At 41.6% G+C, this 21474-nt stretch overlaps 1 protein-coding gene across 5 annotated transcripts in view; it reads left to right on the top strand.

The window, feature by feature from the left end:
• Positions 1 to 16395, top strand: part of ZBTB44 (zinc finger and BTB domain containing 44) — a 41274-nt gene extending 24879 nt beyond the window's left edge. For 2 of the 5 annotated variants that reach the window (XM_054292879.1, XM_054292884.1), the window contains 3 exons: positions 5331 to 5494; positions 8872 to 9172; positions 11184 to 16395. In XM_054292879.1, the coding sequence (XP_054148854.1) occupies positions 5331 to 5494; positions 8872 to 9172; positions 11184 to 11466 (748 nt within the window). In that variant the 3' untranslated portion in view covers positions 11467 to 16395. The remainder of the gene's footprint in view (positions 1 to 5330; positions 5495 to 8871; positions 9173 to 11183) is intronic. The other 3 variants (XM_054292881.1, XM_054292882.1, XM_054292883.1) reach the window with 3 other exon arrangements.
• The last annotated feature ends 5079 nt before the right edge of the window (positions 16396 to 21474 follow it).

Below are 21474 nucleotides of genomic sequence, written 5' to 3' on the forward strand. Positions count from 1 at the left end.
GTAGTTCTTACCAAGATGCTGTGTGGCACTTGCTGTAAATATTTAGCAGGCTTTTGCTGTGCTGAGCTGAGTGATTTATTAAGGGAATCCCTTATAAGGGAAGGTTGGCAGAGAAAACCAAACTAAACTGGGTCTGTTTGGTCAAAGAGACATCATGGTTCTGTTAGAGCCAAGTGAGGTACCCAGCATGGCACACGGGGCTGCTCTCAGCTCCTCTGACTTCCAGTGCTGAGCCCTCCCCTCTCTCAGCACGTTTTTCCAAACTGGGGTTTGTAAGACAAGTAAATCTGAGGAAGAAATGTGAACCTTTGGAAGTTGTTGCAGAAAATGTGTCAAGAGAAGCTCCCTATAGGGATAATAACCAAAAGCTGCATTTTCATAGCTCATAAAATCTTTCCTGTCGTTTCCATCTCAAATCTGTCCCACTTCCCTTAAAAAGGGAAAATAACTGCTTAGATAAGACTTCTTGGATGACATGGAAGATTTTATCTATCTGCTAACAAACCTGAGTGTAAAAATAACACCCAGCACTTAAGGGTTGAATTAATAGTAGGAGCACATGTTGCACTTGAACTAATCCAGGCTTTGAAACCTGTAATTCTGAAGTCAAGTGGCACACATATTTTCAGCAGTGGATTATTTCAGAAATTTCCTATAAAACTGCAGAGCTCCAGCACAAATTGCATAGAAAATTCAAAAGATAACAAAGTCTTTAAACATGCTGAAAATTCCCACTAAAATATCTCCTACATGCAGAGAAGGAAAGAATATTTTCCTTAGTTTATGCTCCAGTTTGAAAATAATTAGTCTCAGAGTGACAGAAGTATCAGGAAAATGAACTTGAATTTGCACCTTGTTTCAATAGCAACAAGTGAACTGAGAGTCATGGGGATTTTAGACTCCAGAACTAAAATTTTCTACCAAGTGATTTATTTTATAAATTCAAATGAAAGTGTCAAGAATGTTCTGATTCCAAGAACCAGTTAAATGTTTACAATGATGCTTCCAAGAGCTGAGCAGTTTCCTTTCAGGGGTTTGTATTTGTCTTGTCAGTGCTTTCAAATACACTGGGACAGCCCTTCAATCATGACTTAAATTCCCATTTCAAGCATGGGATGGACACAGCAGCCAGTAAATATGGATTGTTGTCCACTGTGCAGCAATTTGGGCACACAGTTTTGGGTGCATAAAAATTCTGAATAAAGTAAAACATGTTTCTCTAGCTGAATCAGAAAAAACCCAATCAATACATTGTACAGATGGAGAAAATTTCCTTCCCAAACTGAATGTTTCATGTACCTTTAACTCCATGTTGTATATTTCTTTACCACTAGAAATTCTCAAAATGTCAAAATCAGTTGTGTGTGCCCAGTGCAAACTAATATTGAAAAATGTATGTTGTAATAAGCATTTATTATATTAATAAATGTAATATATTACATTTCTATTTCTAAAACAAAGCAAAAGCCCAGTCCCTCTAAAGGTCTCTTAATATTTCATCCATGTCACTGTGGAAGAATCATAAACATTTCAAAAACTAAGATGTCTTATCTCTTGAGTTTCTGTCTTAAATAATTAACATCATTAATTTGGCCTCCTGCATAATCAGTGTTTCATAAACAGTAGGTCACATGTAATTGTTGTCAGCTTAATAGGCACACAGGAGTCTGTTAAGTATTAAAATTATTGTTCCAGTGAAGTCTCATCTATTCCTTCTCTGGTATTTCACATTTGGATTGTTACACACTTTTCTAATCTTGGTGTCCGTATCAGTTTGTGGCTGCACTTTAAAAGGAATTGCTCATTTATAAAAGTTATAAAAACTCTCTGATCCAATAGAATGAGAACCTCCACTTCTCTAAAATAACAGTTATTTGCAAATAATGAACATTTCCAGGTTCACTGCCATTTTGGCATTCATGTTTGTCAGAGTTTAGTTCTATATAGTTAAATACAGTTCTATATAGTAAATAATCTCAGGGTGAAAAGAGGAAAAAGTGCCAGTAGGATATTTCAGTGACAACATTTGAAACCTCTCTCTCTATGTACAGAAGTTCTTGGAGATGTCAGGCAAATCTCAGCTGTTAAATGCCATATTGATCACAAATTGCAAAAAAATTAAGTAAATGTGGAGGAAAAAGAAGCAGGGGAGAGAGAATCTAATAATGTTTCAAATATAATATTTTCATGGTGCTAAGTTATGTCACTTTTCTAATCTTGCCTGCGGTAACAGTTGGTCTCTGTATCAGTTTGTGGCTATACTTAAAAAGGAATTGCTCATTTATAAAAGTTATAAAAAGTCTCTCTGATCCAATAGAATGAGAACCTGCATTTCTCTAAAATAACAGTTATTTGCAAATAATGAACATTTCCAAAATGCCAGTGAACCTGGAATTCATGTTTGTCAGAGTTTAGCTCTGCGTAGTTAAATATGTAAATAATCTCAGGAGAAAAAGTGTCAGTAGGATATTTCAGTGACAACATTTGAAACCTCTCTCTCTATGTACAGAAGTTCTTGGAGATGTCAGGCAAATCTCAGCTGTTAAATGCCATATTGATCACAAATTGCAAAAAAAATTAAGTAAATGTGGAGGAAAAAGAAGCAGGGGAGAGAGAATCTAATAATGTTTCAAATATAATATTTTCATGGTGCTAAGTTATGTCACTTTTCTAATCTTGCCTGCGGTAACAGTTGGTCTCTGTATCAGTTTGTGGCTATACTTAAAAAGGAATTGCTCATTTATAAAAGTTATAAAAAGTCTCTCTGATCCAATAGAATGAGAACCTGCATTTCTCTAAAATAATAGTTATTTGCAAATAATGAACATTTCCAGGTTCACTGCCATTTTGGCATTCATGTTTGTCAGAGTTTAGTTCTATATAGTTAAATACAGTTCTATATAGTAAATAATCTCAGGGTGAAAAGAGGAAAAAGTGTCAGTAGGATATTTCAGTGACAACATTTGAAACCTCTCTCTCTATGTACAGAAGTTCTTGGAGATGTCAGGCGAATCTCAGCTGTTAAATGCCATATTGATCACAAATTGCAAAAAAATTAAGTAAATGTGGAGGAAAAAGAAGCAGGGGAGAGAGAATCTAATAATGTTTCAAATATAATCTCTTCATGGTGCTAAGTTATGTCACCAAGTAGGTATTTCACCCTGCTGGCAGTGTGAGCATGGGAAAAGACAAGCCAGGCACTGATAGCTGGGGAGCCTCTGATTCCCACTGCATCTGCTTTAATCAGCCCTCCTCACCATGAAAGATGGATGAATTAAAAAAACAGGCTTTAATTTCAATTTCTTCTGTGGAGCTGTGCCCATAACACTTCTCCAGGGGATGAGGTGGCACCAGCACAGGCTTGGAGGGTGAGTGAGCCCAAGAGAGCTGGAAACAAAAGGAGAGCTCTGGCTCCTGAGCTGGAAACAAAAGGAGAGCTCTGCTGCCCTACTTTGGGTGTCTCCTGAGTAAGCTCCAGCAGCACAACGTGCCTGTGCCTCCTCACAGTCCCCTACCACAGCACTGAGGGAGGCAGCACCTAAGGAACTTGTCAGAAGATGAAATTCTTTGTTGTCACAAAACCCAAATGTTATTCTTATTTGAGCACACTACATGTATAAAAAAGGAAGCAGAGTGCCAGCCTTGGTCAGGAATTTGGTTAGAAAAATCAGAACCTGTGTTTAAAATACTCTCATTTATTTCAAAACGCCTCAGTTGATGTTTTTTAGACCCCAGAATGGCAAAGAGCTCCATTCTGCCAGGCCCAGGACAGGAGCTAGTGACTTTGCTCTTGCAAATATTCCCTTTATCACAGATCAACAATCCGTCACATCTCTGTTTTCCACTGCTCTGGGACCCTACTGTGTATAGAAAGTCAAGGACAAGAAAATGTCTTCTTTAGTGCAAATCTTCCGCCAGTGCCATGTGAGGTCAGAAATCCTTAGGGTTTCACAGACTGAGTGATACTAAACTCTACAGGAAACCCTTTAATCCTGTGTGTATCAAGAGATACCTGGTGCTCTCTCTCCAGATAAATTTTACAACTGGAACTTTGGCTGCTGAGAATTGTGTGCTCAGAATTCAGATCCCCCCCTGTCCTCACAGTTGTAGTGCCATCCTTTTCCACATTAAAGACAGTTTAAGTGTTGATTTTAAAGAGATGATCCTGGTTCTTCCCCACCTGTGCTGAGCTGCTCTGTGAATTGTTGTATGATGCCTAGAAAAATGTCTTTGTGCAAAGTGCATGTTTCATTTGTGTGAGTGTTATAAACCCTCACATCCAGCATTACCCTGATCCCAGCCCTCTAGGCCTGAGGGGGAGGCAGAGTAGCAGAAGGATTTCCTCAGTTAGGAAAACTTTCTGACTGTGAGGAGGCACCATTGCATCTTTTCTCAGGACATTTCACTTTAGTAAAGCTCAGGTTGCAATGTGCTGTGAACAACCAGAGTCAGAGCAGTTCCCTGCTGCCACTGATGGCTGATCTTTCAGCAGGCTGGGAGCAGCTGAAATGGCAATTTCACCAAAAATACAGATTTTAATGCTCAGGGAAGGGAAACCCCAGGTAATACAAACCCTGTTTGTACCAGCAGATCTGTTCCTATTTCACTGTGCCCTTTAGCAAGCTCCTTGCCAGAGGACTTGGATTAGAGCACTGTAGTTCCCTTAAACAGTTTGCAGCTGGAGGCTATGGAGGAGCAATTAGTCAGTTTTAAATAAATTACTTTGAAAGTTAAATTGTTCCTCATTGCAGTTCATGTGCTGTTCTTTAAACACAGCACTGGAGCTCTTTGAATCAGACAAGGAGCAAGTATTGCTTCATTAGATTAATATTTTAAACTTAGAAATGTGCAATTGTAGATGCTAGTATTTGTTGATGGAGCTTGGATTGAGATGAAAAATTAATTGGCTTTAATTTCATTTGTAAATATCACTGAAGCTGCAAAATACTCCTTTGCTTTTCATTTGCTCAGCTCTATAAACTCTTCCTCAGGGACTGTTTAGTGATTGCAAGTCATCGATGTGCTGGAGAAAATGCCCACGCCTGGAAAATAACATTCAGTTCAGCTTGCAGTTGTGCTCAGGCCCAAAGAAACAGAATTCTGAGCTTATTCCCTGGGTGTGCTCAGATGTGCAGAGTCAGTGACTGTAAGATTTCAGGTGCAGATCAGACACATTGCTACAGACCCAGAGATTTCCAGAATAAATGAGATTTCAGCAGAAATGTGATGTGCCAATCTCTTCCTTCTCCCACAAAAGCCCTCAAGGTTCCGATTTTTGCAGAGGAGGCTTCTTGGCTGGTTTTGTAAATGAATGCCTTTTTTCTTTGTAGTCTGGAGAACGTTCAGTATCCCTACCAACTCTACATTGCTCCTTCCACCAGCAGCACAGAGAGGCCCAGCCCCAACGGTCCCGACAGACCCTTCCAGTGTCCCACGTGCGGGGTGCGCTTCACCCGCATCCAGAACCTGAAACAACACATGCTCATCCACTCAGGTGAGAAACAGCCCTGCTCCCCCAGTTCCTGACTCACAGCCTTGTAATAATGCAGCTTTTTTACTCACCTGCCAAGTGCTTGAGAGTTGATTTCAGAAAGATTGGGTAGAGGTTTGTCGTTGAATGCTTGTTTTGATCCCTGGAGTCTGACTGATAGTTGTGCTCATGGATAATCAGCATTTGTGTGGACTGAAAAAAACCTGATTGCCTGCAACTCATCAGGATAAATAATTTTCCTGAAAAAGATCTGAGATGAAATAAAATATACTTGGCCCTTGTATTGCACTAAAGAAATAGATTGAAATTCTTCCTCTGCCATGTTGCAATTCTCTGCTGTGTTTCAGAGCAGACTTGCATAAAGTCTCCTTTCTGCATAAGAAAATATTATCTATCTGTGTCCTTGCATTTTAGGAGGTTGCATGCCTTTGGATCTCAGACTTTTTGGAGGGATTGCAGGACAACTGAATTGGTTTGATTATCAATTTAGCTCCTGCAGGTAGCACAGGCAGCCAGAGGTTTATGAGAATGTCTTCTCTGGGCCTGGGTCCCCAAATTCATTTTGATTTCTAACCAAGCATGAACTCCTCAATGTCTTTGCTATTGGTGTTTTCAAGACTTGTCAGCATTATGTGGCAATAACATTGACATTTGAGGGAATAAAGGGAATATTGAAGGGTTTTTGCATTTGGCCACTAAGTCTCATGGCTTAGCATCTCCTGGTTTGAGTCTGACTCTTGCCTGCGCACAGAGGCTGAACCATTCTGGGACAGGGCACCCACAACTGACAAGGTGTAATTTTTTCCCTGTCAACAATTATTTGTCAAATCCTTTCAAGCAAAATAGCCAGATATGTGTTTAATACTTGAAAAAGTAAGTTCTATGGGCATATCAGGTGCAGAATGATCCCAAGCCTGTTGTTAAAATCTGACAGCAAAGCATCTCTGGTCCACCTGACAACCCCTGGGTAAAGCTGGGAGTGCTTTGAATAGCTGGTTTAGAATAATTAACATGCAAAAGAACTCTCAAAGCTTGTAAATGTTGAAAGTGTTTTCACATGAGTAAAATGGCTAAAGAGATTTCCCTCAAACTACCAGAGGAAATAGGTGCCCTTGGACACTAGGAAAGCATGAAAAGTTTGAGCTCCACCAGACCATATTCCAGTTTATTAACTTGTTTTCACATGCTTAACAGGGCATTGCAGTGTAACCTTAACTACAGCTTTCTCTGTCTAAAAGCCCTCAATTAAAAGTTCACCTCCTGCTTTGAAAGTAAGGAAAGCAGAGTGAAAGACTGGGGGAATTAACAGCCAGGGCTGATGCACATTCAGCCTTTTGAGAAAATCTTTTTTATTCCTTGACAGCCCTATTATGAATAGAGCTCCATATTCCAGATTCTTAACCTCATGTTTGGATTTTCCCACTTTCTGCAGTTCACACTTTTTATTAAATCCTAAGGTTTTGGTGACTCAGAATTTTATCTTGTAATAGTTCTGTTTGTGTGATTAAACACTCAGCCACTCCAACGTGTTGCAGAGCTCGCATATTTTAGGGTGAGAAATGAAAAATGAGCTAGGAACTGAATTTCTAGAATTAATACAAGAAAAAAATTCTAAATTAATACAAGAAAAAAATGAGAGGCATGAAGCTCTGCTGTCTTAGAGAGCTGTCTGTCATGCAAAGTTGCCGAAAATCCTTGTGCAGCAAGGTTCCCACGCAATATAAAGGCTCCTACTGCCCCTTTTATCACCATTCCTGCTGCATTACAGGGGCGTCCCTGTGCACAGTCCCCTTGCCAGAACACTTCTCTGAGGCCAAAGGCAGCCAGAAAAAAACATTGCAATTAAGGGTAGGCTGATAATTGCATTGTTGGGAACCAGTCTGGCACAAGAATCTGCCGAGATCAAAGGAGTTCAAAGGCACAGGAGATGGCTGCAACATCAGGGCCTTGTGGCTGTGCCTGGGTGTTGCTGGTTGCGGGCTCTGTACAAATCACAAATGGGACAGGACTGTGGAGGAACGTGCTCTGAGCTGATTTATTTTTTAGTATCAGTTTCATTACAGGGTTATGGCAATGGGAAGATGCTTTCAGCTCTAATCTCAGTTCTGCTGTCTCTGAAGCCTGCCTTTTGCAGCTTTCCCAAAACCCTCTGATTTTATAAATTCCCACACCTGGGGATCTTTAATCCATGGGAGCTTGAGCTCATTTAAACCGTGGGGAAGGAGCCTCAGGACAGGTCACAGCCATGAGTGTTGGGAAGGATAAAAGTTTGACAAGAAAGTCTCACAGATATGTGTGCTTGACAGAAAGATTTTAAAATGAAGGAATAGAGATGGAAGCAAGTTTTGATATAGAAGAAAAGAATTGCTGAGCCAGTCTTGCTGGAAAACCAAGGAGGCAGAGGGTGTGTTGGTTAGAAGGGGTTTTATGGCTTAGAGCAAAGGATAAACCCACCCCAAACAAGAAGATGTTTTCACCAAGCAGAAAGATAGGACAGGCAAACAAGTCAGCAAATGTGGCAAGTAGAAAAAAGGTCTCAGAATTTTCCACTGCAAGAAAACTAAAAAACAACTTCTAACTTAAATGGTAATGTACTAACTTTTAGTGATTGGAGAACAGCAACATGAATATGGTAATTACAGTAGTTATGACAGGCTATAGATAATAGTTAAGGTCTAGATTGGTTCTACTGTATTAAGATGCTCAGCAAAGAAAAGTATAGAATGCATTGTAACCAAAAGAAAAGTATATCATGCATTGTAACCAAAACCAAAGGGCTCCAGGCCTGCCTGCAGCTGGAGCTGACAGCTCTGTCACCCATCACCCTGGACTGCTGTAACATATTGGATGGAATAAACTGGATTTTGGATGCAATAAACTACATTTTGGATACAATAAATTGCATTTTGGATATAATAAACTGCATTTTGAAGAGCTGCCTGGAGTCCCACATCCCTCATTTCGGCTCTTACAGTGGCGCCCAACGTGGGGCACCATTAGTAAGAGCCTGAATGAGGGATGCAGGTTTCCAGGCCTGCCTGCAGCTGGAGCTGACAGCTGTGGGCACAGCTCTGTCACCCACCACCCTGGACTGCTGTAACATTTTGGATGGAATAAACTGGATTTTGGATACAATAAACTGGATTTTGGATACAATAAACTGCATTTTGGAGAGCCCCTGGAGTCCCACATCCCTCATTTTGGGTCTTACACCTGAGATTTCCTGGAGATTGTCCTGAGGGAGTGCAGCTCTTCTCTGATTGTTAACAGAGAATCTCTTCCTCAAGCAGGGCTTTGCTGTGAGCACCCAGAGCTGCTGTCTGTGGGGAGGATTGTGCCCTGTGCTCCCCAGGTGAAGGTGTTTGTGCTCTCTCCCACAGGCATTAAACCCTTTCAGTGTGACCGCTGTGGGAAAAAGTTCACCCGCGCTTACTCGCTCAAGATGCATCGCCTGAAGCACGAAGGTAAACGCTGTTTCCGGTGCCAGATATGTAGTGCCACTTTCACTTCCTTCGGGGAATATAAACACCACATGCGGGTTTCCCGGCACATTATCCGCAAGCCTCGGATTTACGAGTGCAAAACATGCGGCGCCATGTTCACCAACTCTGGAAATTTAATCGTTCACCTGAGGAGCTTGAACCATGAAGCGTCAGAGCTAGCAAACTACTTCCAGAGCAGGTGAGGTGCACAGCAAAAACCTAACAGGGAAACTTGCTTTTTTCTTTTTTTTCTTTTTTTTTTTTTTTTCCTTAGATCATCATTTCCTGCTTTCAGGGCAGCCTGCTGTGCCTCTCATCAGGCTGCCAGCTAATTCCAGTCAGATTGATTCCTGCTCCACTCTCTGTTGTATCTGATCTGTCTTACAGCATGGGAGCTATATAGGAGGCTACTGAAGAATCCAGTGATATGCAGAGGCTGGTTCTGGGTTATTTAATTTCTCTTTTCAGTAGTACCTATGGCCAGGCCAATGGTGTGAAGCCACAGTGTTCTGTCCTACAGTATCTGTGATTTTATATTGATTTGCTTTTCAAAATCTTGTACATAGTCTGTTCACTTTCATAGGGCACAGACTTCCTACTTCATTTAAGTGCTTGCTTTACACTGTGGAAAGATTGCATGACTCCAGACCTTCTCCTTTCTCATTTTCTAGATAACATTACTAAATGGTTAGGCTAATAGGTTTGGAAATAGTAAGGGCCACTTGGACATTTTTTATCAGGGCACCAAAGACTTGGCGTATCTCACAAATGCACTGCTAAAGACTGTTAAAAGAGTTCTGAGGTATCAGACGAGCACTGTGTTCTCTCATTGATATAAAAATAATTGTTGGAATTTAAGATAGAAAATATAAAAGTTGGATGAGAGAAATTGAAGACAGGAAGATCTTCCAGCTCTTAAATCTATAGAGAGAGTGCAGCTTGCTGTGTGTAAGTCATCTGCCTTCAGCAATGCAAAAAATGCAATGTTCTGAATGTTACAGCATCACAATCCCACCCCTCCTGATTTCCAGACATCATTCTTCTTCCCATAAAAACATTTGAGTATTTTGTTCTCTTTGATTAACTCAGAAGTGACGTAGGATGAAAAAGATTGAAAAACAAAGCAGGAAAGCCATGCTGTTCTTTCAGCAAAATATTGTTTAAAAGTACAAGTGCTTCATATCTGAGGGCTTACACAGTTCTTGTTCTTGGCTCTTGTGCCAAAACTGCAGCAAACACTCTGCAGGGTGATGCCCTGGTTGTGGTAAGCACTGCATTGTTGTCAGCAAATTAAAGTCGCATTAAAGGGTGTGATTTTAGTTGCCTGTAGCCCTTCCTTCAGTCTGATTTGACAAACATGAGGTTTAGCAGAGTTTGGGTTGGAGCAGTGAATGCTTCTGTCCTTTAAGGATTTCTTTTAACTGAGGCATTGCCAGGTGAACCCAAGCATACAAATGTGCATATATGTAATACATGTATATACTTGTCTCAAGTACAAACTTCATGTCTGGTGCTGAAAACATGCAAAGAAATTTATTTCCATTATGTCCTCATGCTCTGAAAATACAGCTGGAGTGTTTGGTAGGTTTTCTTTGGATCCACTCAGCCCTCAGCTGTTAAGAGTGCATAGCACAAGAGTTATCCAGGAAGGATTAAAAGGGGAAGGAAATGCAATTCCATACTTTTCTCAGGAGTGTGATACATGTCAGGATCACACCCCCAGTGCAGCTGGCAGCTCCCTCTGCCTTCAGCTGCCTCACCTGTGCCCCTGGCTCCAGCCTGCCCACTCACAGGGAAGTCCTGCTGCTGCTCTGGGTGATGCTGTACCTCAGACATGGAAAGGGCCACATTTTGCCAGTGCTGAACTCATTTTTGTTTCTATTTTTAAAGCCTGAGTGCTCCCTTTTTATCAATGAGGTTTGCAGTGCCAAATGTGTTCCAGACATTAACTTTCATTCTCATCAAGGTGATACAATCTAATCATAAGAAGTTGCTGTGTAGGAAATACAGATGTGAAGTAGATGCCACTGAATAAATTCTGTGTGTGTGGAAATGAGAAGCAGGTGATGGTGCTTAGTGGGGTATGTCAGTGCCATGATCTTGGCCAATGTGAAATGAGTACCTTTGTTCTCTGACAATGCTTGTGTGATGGAGCTGCTACCATGGTGTGAGAAATGACATTTCTCTTCTGTCCTTTACCCCTCCTGCAGTGACTTCCTAGTACCGGACTACTTAAACCAGGAACAAGAGGAGACCCTCGGGCAGTATGAGCTAGGGGAGCATGGCTTTGAGAGCAACTCTTCTGTCCAAATGCCTGTCATTTCACAGGTGTCATCTACTCAGAATTGTGAAAGCACTTTCCCCTTGGGGTCTCTGGGTGGGTTGGCAGAGAAGGAAGAAGATGTGCCAGAGCAGCCAAAGACTAACACCGCTGCTGAGGCAGCCGCGGGTGACCCTCCCAAACCGGAGCTGTCATCTATTACTATCGAATAATTCATGGTTTGGTTTCATTTTTGTTCTTTGGAAAGTGCCTGTGTTTGGTCCTGTACATTTTAATTTAATTTTTTTAAACGAAAAGTGGGGAGATTTTCCCCTTTTTACTTTGTAAGCTATGCTTTAAACTGAAAACTGCGACAGATGTTACGTTATTTTTCATGACTGAATGATCACTTGTGTGAAAATATTTAAGACTGATTGCACAAAAAAAGATCTTGTCAGAACATCATGGAAGCTGTGATATACTTCTAAAGAAGAACAACTGATTCAGATCACTTTAACTATTCCTTCTTCCACAGTTAGAGCAGCTCATTAAGTTTCTCTTGCTTCTGCAGGCCCTCTGGTTAAGGGAAAGAAATCAGAGGAAACCTTTTTCAAATGATAAACAAAAGGATGCATTGGAAACCATGATTGAACAGTTTTGACTAGTTTTGAGTGGATGCTTTAATCCTCTGCATAAAGAAGTGACACTTCCTATATGTGCCTGCTGTTTTTCAAAACCCTTACTGTGCCCTGTGCTTGGAAATGGTGAGTGGTTTTGAAAGGAACAGTCGCACACTTCTTCAAAACACACATCCCTGTCCAGCCCAGATGAATGCCAGGTATTCCTACTTCTTCTGTTCCAGTCCTTTTAGAAACTGCTTGATCAAATAGCCTAAACAGATCAGCCCAGCTGAGGCTGGGCATGGAAAGTCTAAAGGTGCACCAGGAATTGGGAATGATGGAGAAATGTTCAGCCATGCAAGCCTGACAAATATCTCCTGACTGTACCTGTCTGCAGATGGGGAACCACAAAGGAAAATGAAGGTTTTCCCAAACTGAAATTCTTAAACCTTGGCCAGACTATTTGCAGTTCTGATCATTGCCCCCTCACATACACACTGTGTTTTTACTAATCGGAGATTTAGCTAGAGGGAGTTTACAGATTGGAAAAAATAAGCTCTTTTGTGCATTATTGCACTTTTTTTTTTTGTTTATACATATGTATGTATAGTTTCAGAGATTTTTACTAGCCTGTTTTGGATAAAACAAGCAATTTATTCTCTCTAAGGACAACTTTCTAACCAACAGGGGGCTGTTTACAAAAAGCCTATAGAGCAATGATGAATTGTTCCTGTTTCAAAACACTTTAAATCCTTGCCAACTCGGTTTATTAAAGGCCATTACTCCAGCTACACACACAACTCAAGCAAGCAATAATCTGAAATATTTGCAATTTCATTTTTCCATATTTAGAAAAAGCTACAAATGGAGGGTGTGGGATTTTCAGAGCAGTGAGTCTTGTTTGGTCGAGCCTGTTTGGGCTCAAGTACTGCTTTGAAACCTAAATTAGGAAGTACATTAGGAGATTTGTGATCTTTCTTACAGCTTCTGAAGTTAACTCAGTGTTTGATGCCAAATGCCCACGGCCTACAGATGATGTGCTGAGTGAGTAGGTATTCCTTGATCTCAGTATTCCAAAGGCATGATTTACTCCCCTAGTTTTGAGTCTTGTTTGTGTAAATTGATATTTTCTGTTATTTTCCGGATTTGTTTTATGCAAACATGAGGAGGAAATGAAAGCAATAGAGAAAGGTTGCTCCTGAAGAAACAGAAGACACAAAAGTCGTATTATATTGCACATCAATTTGTATTCAGTCAGCCTAGGCAGCTCTGATACTCTCTGAGACTGAGTTCTTTCTATTAATAGCCAGCTTTTGTAAGGAAAAAAGTTTATTGACCTTTGGAAAGTGTTTAAAGGGTTTCAGTGACTTCAGCAATTTTTCTCTTTTTAGGTTAAACCCACATATTTTAGTTAAATAGAGTGAAAACAGTTGGGATTTAAGCACTTTCCAGCTTGCTGGAATGAGGTTTCTCCACCAGATCCAAAGGGTGTTTTAGAAACATGCTGCAAAGAACTTCTGTGCTGCAATTCAGTCTTGATTATATCTACCTTTGTGAGGCTTCTTAAAAGGGCTTGAAGGAGAAATGCTTTTTCTGGGCTGTGAAATAGCCCAGTGCCTGCTGATGAGCTGAATTTAGAGACCATTTCCCTTCCACTTGTGATTTCTCTGAGAAGCCAGTGAGACAAGACAAAGCCTTTTGCTGAGCTTTGTTCTGACCTAGAGGGCTGCAACACTGAGCTCAAATCCAGCGTTTTCTCTTTTTCCTGACATGTTCCACAGGTAAATGAGAGTCCTTTGTGAGTCATGTTCTGAACAGTGCTTCACCCAAACCACATTTCCTGACTGCACAGATGTAATAATCAAAGGTGGTCAGGGATGAGCTGGAAGACATAATCTGATCATTAAAATCTGATCATTTTCATCCCTGAAGTATTTTACTAAAGAGTTCATTGGTGAGAAGGTACAAATACACCACAGACATACGTGCATATTGGATTTTAAGACTTAAAATTTTGAGTCAGAAGGCAAATTGCTTTCAGAATACCAAAGAGAAAGGGGAAAGTTACAAAGACTTTACAACTCTGATCTGTTCTTCCTTGAAAAGAAATAAGCATCATTAACACTGAGGAACAAGGCAAGGCCTGGGGTTCATTGTTCATTGCACTGTGTGTTACACATTATCTTTTCAGCTTCCTAATCTCTGGTAACATCTTAATTTAGTTCTCACTTTTCCATCTGGTTCAACTGGAGGAATAATAGAGTTCTTGGAGGATTTTGTTTGGTTGGTTTAGGGTTGAGTTTACTTGTTAATTTTCTTGTCTGTAATTGTTTCTTGTTAATATCTCTTTTCTCCATAGAAATGAATACGGTTTAAATGCAAACACCTTTTTATTCCTCCTCTCTAAAACTTGTTGGAAGTGCTCAGTTCTTTGAAATGCTGGTGTTCTTCACAAGAGAGATGTAAAAACACAGGACATCTTCAAACAATTTATGTTGCTCATGTGCTTGGATTCCAAACAGAGCAAGAGAGATAACTAAAATAGAAAAAAATTGCCTTAAACTACACTTGGGATTAAACCTAAACCATCCATTTCTTTCAGCACATTATCAGAGGGTTTTGAATTCTGGGATGCATTTTCTTATTTCTTCTTCACTTTTTTCCCCTCCCTCCCAAAAAATCCATTATTTAGTATGCATTTCTGTGTCTGCTAGACAAGGGTCAGGGCTGATGTGGTTCAGCCCTCCTGCTGCAAGCAGAGTGAGCCCAAGTGGTGTCCCCACAGCTGGAGTTCAGTTGTCAGGCTCGCAGAGACCACGGCCAAGTCTCTCATACTGAGAGATCAGTAGACTCGGGTATTGGAAATGGTTCTGGCTTCACATGGATTCTGAGTCGAAAAGATGTGAATTTAAACTTTTTAAAAAAGTAATAGCTGCCAATGCAGTCAGATATATTTTATAAGACTATGATCCCTATATGTCCCCTGTGGGATGGAGTTTTATTGTTTTTAAGCTATGGTTTAAGGTTTTATATGAGGGCTTCAGGCACTTCTTGGTCGCTGGTTCCACCCTGCAGCCCTGGGTTGGGAGGGCTGAGGTGAGTGCTGGTCTCTCTCAGAGACAAACCAGGAAGCATTTTATATGCAAACCCAGCAGGAGCTTTGTGCACCCTGCAGGGATGAGAGAATTCAGATGGAGGAGCACCTGCTGCTCCCACATCCATTGCAACTTCCACACCATCAGAAAATGGAAAATAGCTGATTTTCATTCAGGCCGCTCACGTTCCAGTTTTGCTCACAAGGGGAAATCCTGTTTTGGAGGGTTCTCATCTCCAACTGTAGACATAATAAATCCCATAGCATCGTGATGATGGCAGGTAAGAGGGTTCAAGACAGTACCTCACCACACCAGAGGTACCTGGTAAATAGAGTGGGTTCCAAGTATTTGAGGAAATGTACCATGAAAGAAACAAATGTGAATTTTTTTAGTGCAACAGTACTTACTGCTCTGGATTTTTGTTCACTCCGTGTGCTAGCACAGTAACTCCGTGTCCCACAGCTCTCAGCTACAAATCTGGTTGCACTAAAAAAAAAAAAATGGAATCTGGTGCTGCCAGCCTGTGTGGCAACTGTACCTACAGTCTTCCTGAGGGTTGCTGAAGTCCCCAGAAGAGTGATTTTGTTTCACCATTCATTTAGCTGTGCATGCTTTTGATATTCTGACCTGTAACCCTGGCTACACCGAGTCCTTGGACGGCTTCCTTGCTCTGTTCTGCAGTGCCTTCACTCGAGGTGCTGCCCATGGTGAAACCCCAAAGAGGGAAAAGTGGAAGCTGGAGGGGAAAAAAAATGTGAATTAAATTATTGTTGGGCTTCTTTGTGCATTTTAGTAACAGTGAAACCCCCTTAACTGTGCCAGTCTCCAGTCACCAGCCGTATATCAGTCATCATCTCATCCTCAGTACAGCTTCTCTTGTTGATGCTGGCCACAGCTAGATTACTTGGCATGTTTATTGACCTAACAGAATTGGTTTTGGGTTTTGGTTTTGTTTTTTAATGTATACGATGTTTAAATACACTTCACATTTTATATAATACTATCTGGCTATTAGTATTTTTCAGGAACCATAGTTCTTGGTGGCTATATATATTTTTGTGACTTTTTTTGTAAACTAAGTGCCGTTTCAACGTTACAATCATTTTTAGAGTTATTGTAATCAATGTGAATATCATGTTTTTTCAAATCTGTTCTGAGCCTGTAGTGTTTGCTTTGTGATCATATGTGTAATGTATATATTCTGTATAGTTACATTGTATTGAAATACTAGCTTGTTTGATATAAGAAAAGTATGTATTGGGTACCTTTTTGCTAGCCTGGTTGTTTAATCTTTAAAAAAAAACTTCCAAAATACAAAAAAAAAAAATCTCCAAACTGGTCCCATTATAGGTCAAAATTAAGGGGGGAGAAAAACTAGTTTTGAGTGTCTTTGGATAGAAATATGAAGCTAAGATTTTTCATTAAAATATTAATGTTTTATGGAGTATATCTTTGCTTTGTGTGGTTATTTAACTCTGGCAGTGTTTGCCTTGCAGTGCAGCAGAGTAACCTGGACCTTCAGTGAGAGAACCCTGTCCCTTGAGCCACATTCTCTCAAAGCTTTGCTTTTAACCAGTCCCAAAATAGCTGATATGAGGAGAACTCACTGGTGCTGAAGCTGTCACTGGGAGAAAGGTAGTTTAAAACAAAATTAACACTAATAGATGGATGGAGAAGTTACATGAGTAAAGAGTATTAAGAATAAAGCACACATTTCTGTTTCATCTTCCTTTGTATATTAAATTGCCTTCTGTTCATGTTCTCTTTAGACCTCATTCTGCAAAAGTGCTGGGGCCAACTTTCCTTGGGGTGATGTTGATGGAAAGCCAAGGGGGAGCCTCATCAAATCAGCCAAAGCAGAAGGGGTTTAAAGTACAGTAGGCACTCACTGCAGTGGCAGCTGTGAGCTTCAGAGGAGTCCTGAAACAGCCCAGAGTGTGGGACTCAAAATCCATCTCTGCTGTTTCTGCAACCCTGGCAATTAAAATCACTTTCCTCCTACAGCCCCACCTGTGAGTGAGCTGCAATCCTGGATCCACACATAACTTGGAAAATGGCAGGCTGGGAAGTGCTTGGCTGAGGAGCTAACTCTGCCCTACACCAGCTCAATACAAGCAGGCTGGGGTGATTTATACACCAGCTGCCAACTGTGCTCAGTGTCTGACACAGGAGTGAGGCACAAAATGGAAAAGCTCTCTCTGGTGCAGAGCAGCTGGAGCCACGATGAGCATGGGTAGGGCTGGATAGTTTTAAATCCCAAGTTCTCCTTTGAGGAACATGAATAGGGACAGGTGTCTGAACCTGAGCATAATTGGAAGAGGGAGTTAATCTGGTGAGGGCCCTGGAGAGATGCAGTGTGACAGAGGCTTGGGTCTCCCATGAAAGCAGAAATTTTGGTTAATTGAAGCCAGGTCACATTTGGAGTCTGCAGTAAATTCTGGCTGGTTGTAAATTCACACAGAGCACCCAGAGCTGGGCAGGACCCAGGACATCCCTCTGGCTGTCCTAAGCAGCCAAGACCCCTGCCAGGGGGCTCAGAGACCCTGGCACAGAGCCCAAAATGCCCCTGTGGTTTTGATTATGACCCATGGAGCAAGTTACCAACCTTAGATGAAGATCTGCAAGCCACAAACAAATTAAGTAGAATGACAGTGAAATTATCATGAGGTGAAAAAGTAGATTTGGGAGTTTTTTAGAATGGAGGTTCAGGGGGCAAGATGGAGGAATCTGGGCATGTCCAGCCTTTCTCCTTCTTCTTCTTCTTGGCCTCCATCTTCTGCTGTGATGGTGACACTTTTAGATTGGTTTAGAGTAGAAGCTCACTGTCTAACATAGGTGATAGGTATTGGAAAGCAATTGTAAACATTGTACACGCAGTTTTTAGTATAAAAAGATAACACTGCCCCAGGGGCAAGCAGAATGCGGTGGGCTGTCCTGCTGAGCAGACCTTGGCTGGACAGGAGAAAGAATTTTACAGACATGAGTGGATGGTGGAGCTGTGAATTCACAGCACCCAGAGCTGGACAGGCACCCCTGGTGGATGGCAAGGCCTGGGCTGGTGACTGGAGCAGGATTTTCCAAAGCACAACCATATATTTTGTGTGAAACATCTTTTAGGCACCCTTAACAAAGCAAGTGCACACTATTGAAGCTTTTTGTGTGGCTTCCTTGGAGCATTCAGCATTTTATTCCTGACAGTAATAAAGGATTATTCCTTTTGCTTAGAGGAGAGTGTCTGAGCAAAGACCAAACTCAGCTACTGAGAATGTGGCAGAGCAGGGATGAGAGTTCTCCCAGGGCTGATTGCACCATTCCTACCCAGTGATATCCCCAGGAAAATGAAGCTGCTGAGAGAAACCTGGCTGGGGTTGTGCATGAATACAGTTTCAATGCAAACACCTTTTTATTTCTCCTCTCTAACTTGTTGGAAGTGTTCAGTTCTTTGAAATGCTGGTGTTCTTCACAAGAGAGATGTAAAAACACAGAACATCTTAAAACAATTTCTGTTGCTCATTTGCTTGGATTCCAAACAGAGCAAGAGAGATAACTAAAATAGAAAAAAATTGCCTTAAACTACACTTGGGATTAAACCTAAACCATCCATTTCTTTCAGTACATTATCAGAGGGTTTTGAATTCTGGGATGCATTTTCTTATTTCTTCTTCGCTTTCCTCAAGCTGCATCTCCAGAGGAGTGAGGTAACATCACAACATCACCCCTGTGAGAGCTGAGGTTGCTGTGAGACCCTGAGCATGCAGAGCAGGGAGGTGTGCCCATGGCAGAGCCTTTCTTACAGCCCGAGGTTGGGGTGCAGTCCTGGTGGAGTTTGGGGTCTGTTGGCAGCTTTTCAGGGCACACAAACATGCTTGAACAGCAGAGTCACTGCCAGGAGCCCTGATTTCCTCAGCTGCCTTTCACAAATCCTTGAGAAATAGGCCACAAACACCCCGAGTGAGATCTGTGTGTTTGAAAACCACTCTTGAGTTAATTGCCTTTGAGCGTGAGCTGCCTTCGTCTCAGTCACAAGGTCTCAGGTGAAGATAAGAGAGCAACTCACAGGGCATCTATTTGTGTATCTCCCCTGAACCTTTACCTCCCTGTTGAAGTTTGATCTCTTCTATCCAAATTATGAAATTAATGAATTAAATGTGACTGAGTGTTGAGTGGCTGTGCCCTGGCTTTGACACACACCCCTCTCATTTCAAACACCACTGGATTCCTGTGGGAGTGTCTGTAGGAATGCATGCACTGCAGCTGGCTAAACTGCATTCCCCGGCTCCCCATGCCTCCCTAGGTGCTCCAAATCTGTGGTTTGCAAAGCTTCCAGCACTCAGAATGTGACAGTTTTTCCTCACAGAGTGCTGCCTGCTCCCCTGAAGGTGCACACACAATCCAGAAGGAATTTTGAACAATGACCATGTGAAAACAGCAGCTGACCAACTCCTTCCTTGCTGCTTCCCTCAGGAGCAGCTGGTACTGCTGTGTCCTGGGAAATGATGAAATAAATGGGTTAAAACCCCAGATCTCTACCAAGAACCTTGCTTTGCTCTGGTTTAGCTTCTTTGCTCTGGTTTAGCCCTTACAAGCTTCTCTTGATTTTGGACTGGGAATGAGAGATGTGGTTTCCTGCCATCCCAAGCCCTTCTCTAAACAAGCTTCTCCTTCCCAGGGAGGCAGGACTTACAGACAAGACACTGTAAGAAGCAGATATATTTTATAATTTTATATATTCTGGTCTTGAAGGGTTTTCTTTTTTTTGAGGAAGGAGTGAACATTGATACTTCATTATATTGGTACTTCAGTATATTTTTCTTTTTTTCTCTTTGTAGAATCTGACATTGTCTAGACTATTTTAAAGAAAAAAACAATGTCAGCTACAAACAGATTGCTTTTAAGTATGAAGGAACATAAGTGGAGTAAGTACTGGGTACAATTCACTGATGTCAAAATAAAGTCCTTCATTATTTGTTGGCTTGAAGCATTTCTGTCTGCAGTGCTGAATGCCTTTCAGACTACCTTGGGCCCAGGAGATCTGTGAGCATGGCCCTGGCATTTGTGCCTCCAGCAGGACAGAAAATGAGAGGTAAAATGGATCATTTAAATTCTCTGGGGGCAGGAGAAGCCTCCCTGCCAGGTGAGCACAGCCCTGGTCAAAGGGGATGATCAGGAGTGCTCAGGAGGAGCAAGGAGACCATGAGGAGTTTGGAGGAGCTGACTCTGAATTCCAGGAGCAATTCTGTGTGTTTGGGTGAAGAGACACAAGGAGAAAGGATCCCATGGGGTCTGATACTCCATCATTGCATGGAAACAGCCCACTGGTTCTGGAAGAACAAGGTAAATTACAATTCCAGCCACTGGAGCATTTAAATAGTCTGCCTTGCCAGAAATTGAAATTGCTCCTTAAGAGCAAACCCATTTTGTGAACTTTGCTTTTGCCAGTAGCTTCTCTGACTCAGCAGAGTTTATTTTATAGCCTGTGTATGAGTGGGGTGCCCAGAACTTTTTGGAGAGTTTCTGTGCATAAACAGACCCTGTGTAAAACAAAACTGGAGAGAAAAGACACAAGACTAATAGACAACAGAGCTTAGAAAACCAAAACATCTCTCCAGGGTAGGACTTCATCTTCCCACAATTTAAAGGAGAAAAATAACAAAAATCCTAACAAAACCTTTTATATAACTTCAGTGTTGCAGTGATCAGTTGCAGGGTTGACGTGACAGCAATTACAAACAAGAGTTATGCAACTGCCTCGTTGATGGAATTGAAATTAATACAGAGCCAGACAAAAAGAAATGGCTTTGGGTTGGATTGTTGTGCTTGAAAGAAATAAAAAAATGTTCAGGTCAGCCTCTTTTGAAAAAGTGAGCATAAGCCCAGGCTGAAAAAGCTCCTTGAAGAACACACAGAGTGAATTGCTCTTGAAAATTCTCTTTGTGTGTGTTAGAGGCAAAATTGTGTTTCTCTTCTAAGGTTTACAGCTCATGGTTTTTTAATCTGACTTGTTCAGTATTTTAATTTTGCTCACGTTCCTTTAAGTGTCCTTTTCTAAAAGCATTGAGCAGAGCATCCCTGGCTGTTGTGATTGTGGCTGATTCACTGGAGGAGAAGCCCACGCTCACGTGTGCACCCACATCATCCCCTCCACTCTCCATCTGCATCTTGGAGTGGAGCTGGAGGCAGCATCTGGCATCCCAGGCAGGAATGAATCCTGTGGGTGAACACTCTTTGAGAGGGCTTGGATTCATGGAAAGAAAATCTGGGAAAATCCTGAGTCTAACTGGAAAATCCTGAGTCAGAGCCCGGCCTGCATTGACAGGAGCTGTTCCTGGCTCCTTCCCTGAGATGTCTCTGCTGAGGCAGGGTGCACTTACTGCTCATACAGCAATGGTTTGTGCAGATGTCTTTGTTTCAAAAGCCAGGTGTCTGCTGAGGAAGGCAGGAGCCTCCCCTGAAATGGAGAATGTAAAATGTAAACCCTCCCCCCCCTGCCCCTTTTCCGAATTGCTATAAATATGGGAGCAGGAAA

The sequence above is a fragment of the Melozone crissalis genome, unplaced genomic scaffold (assembly GCF_028551555.1).
Source record: "Melozone crissalis strain CALT ecotype California unplaced genomic scaffold, PUWL_Pcris_2 ptg000120l_1, whole genome shotgun sequence".
In the NCBI taxonomy this organism is placed as follows: domain Eukaryota; kingdom Metazoa; phylum Chordata; class Aves; order Passeriformes; family Passerellidae; genus Melozone; species Melozone crissalis.